The following is a 4,583-nucleotide window of genomic DNA, read 5'->3' on the forward strand; positions in this document are numbered from 1 at the left end:
ATTGGAGTAATTGAGATTTTGAAATAATTTGTTTCCACTCAGGTTTTCCCTTTGCTACCATGGGTTATTGACAGAGGAGCCTTTATAGTATTAATGTGGAGTAAAGATCAAGCTCTGAGTACCATACTTCCTGGACATCATCTTTATGTCCTAGTGAGTCTGTCAGTACATTTAGTCAAGTATTAGCTAATAAGGAGATACTAATGGTGATGATAAAAATGGTATAGAGAGCAAAGGTTCACTTTTCCGGTATCTGACTCCCTGAAATGGGGGCAAGGGTTCTCAGAATCTCCCTTTCTCCTGTGCATCTCCATCCTCAGAGAAGGTCTCTCTGTGAATGTACACCAAGGTACTGTGGCCACTCACACGGATCCATTTGGTAGTCTCTCCAAGACTACCTGCACTGCCTCTCTGTTACTGCTGCCTCACTGTGCTATATTTGCTGTATGAGAGAATGAGATAGGTGGACCAACCAAAGGAATACTTTTAGATTAATAGAGACTGGAAGTTCAGCAATTGTTTAGTATTACCTTCTTCTTTAATAGATGTGGAAATAAAGGATTGGGAAGGTGAAATACCTCTTCAGCACCACAAGGGAGATTTTCCAAGCTAGTACGTACAAAGGAGATGAAGACCAAAGAATGGAAATGAGGTGGAGTGGGAGTTCAGAGCTGTGGGAGGCACAGCTTTTCTGAGATGTGCAATGTGGGTCAAAGATTTGTCAGTTGGGGAAGAGAGGAAGTCAATTTAGAGTACTGAAAAAAAATGCTGAAATTAGAGATCAAATACCAGCTCCGAGAGTCAGAAGTTCTACTTCCCAGTGAAATGCTGCTTCTACCACTTCTGTTACTTGGAGTTATCCTCCCAGGTGGTGACAATGAGGATGGTAAGAATAACTCTGGCTGCTCTTAGCACAGGTGCAGGAGTTCTGGATAAAAGCATGCTGCACCTACTACTAAGGGTCTGGGCTCTGCTGTCTCCAGCCCTCTGCCCTATTCTGGAGGCTGGAGATGAGCCAGAAGCTTTGGGGGCAGGGGACTGCTTCAAGCTCTGTATTGTTCAGACTCTGGGTTCTTTTTCATTTTATCCTGATTTCACATTTCCCCCTCATTTTTCTTATCTTTCCACCACTACAGTGTTCCAGGGGCCAACCTCCTTCCATCTCAAGCAGATTTCAACCTTTGTCAACAGCACATGGGCTCAAAATCAAGGCTCAGGCTGGTTGGATGACTTGAAGATTCATGGCTGGGAGAGTGACCCGGGCACTGCCATTTTCCTGAAGCCCTGGTCCAAGGGCAACTTTAGTGATGAGGAGATTACTGAGCTGGAGGACATCTTCCGAGCCTACTTCATTTTCTTCACTCAGGAAGTGCAGGATCGAGTCAATGAGTTCCAGTTAGAATGTGAGTATATTCCTCTGATCTGGAGAGACTCAGTGACTTTCCTTTCTCTTGTGTCAGGCCACTGCTCCCTCTGATGATGGTCCCTTTTGCCCCTCTTTATCCAACTGCATATACACGCTTGTCCAGAGTAGACTTCAACCCCGACTCCATACCTCCACCCAGTATCTGAGATTCTTCCTGTTTCTTGCTCTCTTCTGTGTACATGACCACTCTTGTTGTTATCTCTTGTTTGTGTCTATGTAACTTCTTCTCTAAAACCCCAAGGAAGAACCTCCTTTTCCTACTCTGTGCTTGAGTGAACTTAAGTGTGACTTTCTACTCCTCTAACTGATGTCCTCAAGCATCTGCTGCCCGATCCCTTCTCTGCATGTTACCCTTCCCTCCACCGTGGAATGCTACACTTCTGACTCCATCACATGTTGCCCCTCTCCCCTCTTGCCCACTCTACATCCTTAAAACTGCCTAACCCCACCGTTGATGATATGTATACCTCTCTCCAGTGCTCTTTCTGAAAAGTCCTGAATACTGCAATTGGTTTTAGGTCAATAATTTCACCTCTCAACTTGTCGCCACTAAAATAAAAAAGTCCTATGCCTTTTTCTCATCTCTTTCTTTCCTGTTTGCTTTTTAATAACTTGTCTCAATTTTCCTTTACACAGACCCCTTTGTGATCCAGGTCACAGCAGGCTGTGAGCTGCATTCTGGGGAGGCCATAGAAAGCTCTTTGAGAGGTGCTTTAGGAGGACTGGATGCTTGGAGGATCCAGAATCATTCCTGTGCGCCTGCACCAGACAGCGGTAGCAGGGGGCAGAATTTTTGTGCACTCATGACTCAGTATCAAGGCATCTCCGATATCCTTGAGAGACTCCTCTCAGAAACCTGTCCTCGATATCTGCTAGGTGTCCTCGATGCAGGGAAGGCAGAATTGCAGAGGCAAGGTTAGTCTTATGCTCTCTCTAAGATGTTCCTTTTTCTCCTCCCACCACTTTCTTCAAATTCAAAAGTGAGAAGTACCTAAGTAGAGATGATTAATCAATAAGTCATTTGGGGCCCATAGGAGTGGAAGAGGCAACTATCCATATTTGTGCCTTTCTGAGTCCCCATGCTCTGGATTAGAGTCATAATCTGACATTCCTACTGCTCCTTTCTACCCCAGTGAAGCCTGAGGCCTGGCTGTCCAGTGGCCCCACTCCTGGGCCTGGCCACCTACTGCTGGTGTGCCATGTCTCAGGATTCTACCCAAAACCTGTGTGGGTGATGTGGATGAGGGGTGAGCAGGAGCAGCCTGGCACTCAGCAAGAAGATGTCATGCCCAATGCTGACTGGACTTGGTATCTCCGAGTAACCCTAAATGTGGCAGCTGGGGAGGCGGCTGGCCTGAGTTGCCGAGTGAAGCACAGCAGTCTAGGAGACCAGGACATCATCTTGTACTGGGGTGAGAAGGAACCGGGGCCCAACTGGGAATTGGAGGAAATGGTCCTCAAGAACAGAGAGGGGGACAAAGGAAGGGGAGGGATTTGATGGATGAGAGAAGGATGGAGGGAGGAAGACAGGCATGGAGAGAGGATAGGCGGGGAGGAAAGAGAATCAGGGAGACAGAAAGAGAGAGAGTCAGAGGGACAGACTTTGAGGTTTATTTCTAGGACTACAGTGCCAGAGGTATGAAAATAGCTGATTTAAGCTGTACAATAGATAAAAATGAAGTAGTCTTCACTACTACAGTAATAGTCCCATTGTAGTCTCAGTGGGATTCAGCAAGAAGAAGAGATTAAGGGTGGCTGTGAGAATAAGACCTCTGGGAATCTGAGAAAGGGAACCCCAGAGTTGCCCATGCATCGGAAACAGTTAATGATGGTGCTGACACTCAGATGGGCAAGAAGGCCTGGAGAACTGGAGAATGGGTTTGAAGTGACATTCCTTTTTCTTCTCCCAATTGCCAGGACACCCCACATCCATTGGCTTGATACTTGTGGCAATAATAGTGCCCTCCTTGATCCTTTCGATATGCCTTGCGTTATGGTTTTGGAGACTCTGGTGAATTTTGATTTTTTAATCTTTTATTTCTGTCCATCCTTTTATTCTTTCCCTCCTTTTAATCTATTAATATTACATCTCTTTAGTCTCAACATTTCTGCTAGAACATTTCCCTTTTGTCCCCAACTCCCATCTGTAGGTAAATTTATGTTTTAAAATTGCAGTAAAATACATCATGGAAAATTGACTGCATTAGCCATTTTTACACATATAGTTAAGTACATTCACATTTATGAAGCCGATACTTAGAATTCTTTTCATCTTGAAAAACTAGAAGTCTATGCCCATTAAACCACTTTCCCAAATCCTTTCTCCCTCAGGCCCTGCCAACCACCATTCTGCTTTCTGTCTCTATGAATCTGTCTACTCTAGGTACCTCATAGAAATGAAATCATTTGTCTTTTTGTGAATGCCTTGTTACTCCTAGCATTATGCCCTCATAATTCATTCATGTGGTGTCATGTATTAGAATATTTTTCCTTTTAAATGTTGTTTTGTTTACCTGTTCATCTCTCAATAGACACGGGTGAATTCACATTTTAGCTGTTGTGAATAATGCTGCTATGAACATAGTGTACAAGTATCTCTTAAGCTGAGCATTTTTTTGCTTGTGTTCTTAACAGGTCACATCGGAATATCTTGTGAGCACTGACCGTGTCTCCTTTTCCATTTGGAATAAGTATCCAGGAACCCTGAAACTCAAGTTGTCAGCCTAGGAGTCAGTCTCATCATATTTCATCAAATAATCATCACATTTGATCAAACATTGTTCCTGTAGGTTGTAAGATAGATCATAATTTATACCCTAGCAGAAACAAAAATGAAAATTGTTATTATGAGACAATATCACTAGCAGGATCCACTCAGAGTTCATAGATGTGATTTGTGAGAAAGAATATACCTTGGAATAAATGAAATGATGTACACAACTTCAAGGTGACATGCCTTTGACTTCTTATTTTTTTTTTTTTGCTTCTGCTGAAATATCGTTATTTCAAATTGAACTAACTATAGTTATGCTGAGGTAATTGTATTTGAAGGGTTGCTGAGCATTTTTAACATCATTTCACTCTCTTTATTTGGATGATTTTCTAACTACGAGGGTCAGCTGAGCAGCTTGTTTCTCCGAATAGCCTGCCTTACTGT

At 43.4% G+C, this 4,583-nt stretch overlaps 1 protein-coding gene across 1 annotated transcript; it reads left to right on the forward strand.

Moving 5' to 3' along the window:
• The first annotated feature begins 743 nt into the window (after window positions 1–743).
• LOC138416269 (T-cell surface glycoprotein CD1b-2-like) lies at window positions 744–4,366 on the forward strand. The gene is made up of 6 exons (XM_069545097.1): window positions 744–886; window positions 1,137–1,403; window positions 2,063–2,341; window positions 2,560–2,838; window positions 3,344–3,437; window positions 4,061–4,366. Exons 1-6 carry the CDS (start codon window positions 766–768, stop codon window positions 4,080–4,082), a joined length of 1,062 nt encoding a protein of 353 aa, XP_069401198.1. The 5' UTR covers window positions 744–765; the 3' UTR covers window positions 4,083–4,366.
• Window positions 4,367–4,583: the final 217 nt, after the last annotated feature.

The sequence above is a fragment of the Ovis canadensis genome, chromosome 1, assembly GCF_042477335.2.
Source record: "Ovis canadensis isolate MfBH-ARS-UI-01 breed Bighorn chromosome 1, ARS-UI_OviCan_v2, whole genome shotgun sequence".
NCBI lineage: Eukaryota > Metazoa > Chordata > Mammalia > Artiodactyla > Bovidae > Ovis > Ovis canadensis.

What these genes read in the sequence shown, in the direction of transcription:
- LOC138416269 (XM_069545097.1), top strand. Translation starts at nt 766, where the DNA reads ATGCTGAAATTAGAGATCAAATACCAGCTCCGAGAGTCAGAAGTTCTA. An exon ending in AGGTGGTGACAATGAGGATG is followed by an intron (nt 887 to 1,136) that starts GTAAGAATAACT and finishes CCACCACTACAG; the next exon opens with TGTTCCAGGGGCCAACCTCC. An exon ending in CAATGAGTTCCAGTTAGAAT is followed by an intron (nt 1,404 to 2,062) that starts GTGAGTATATTC and finishes TCCTTTACACAG; the next exon opens with ACCCCTTTGTGATCCAGGTC.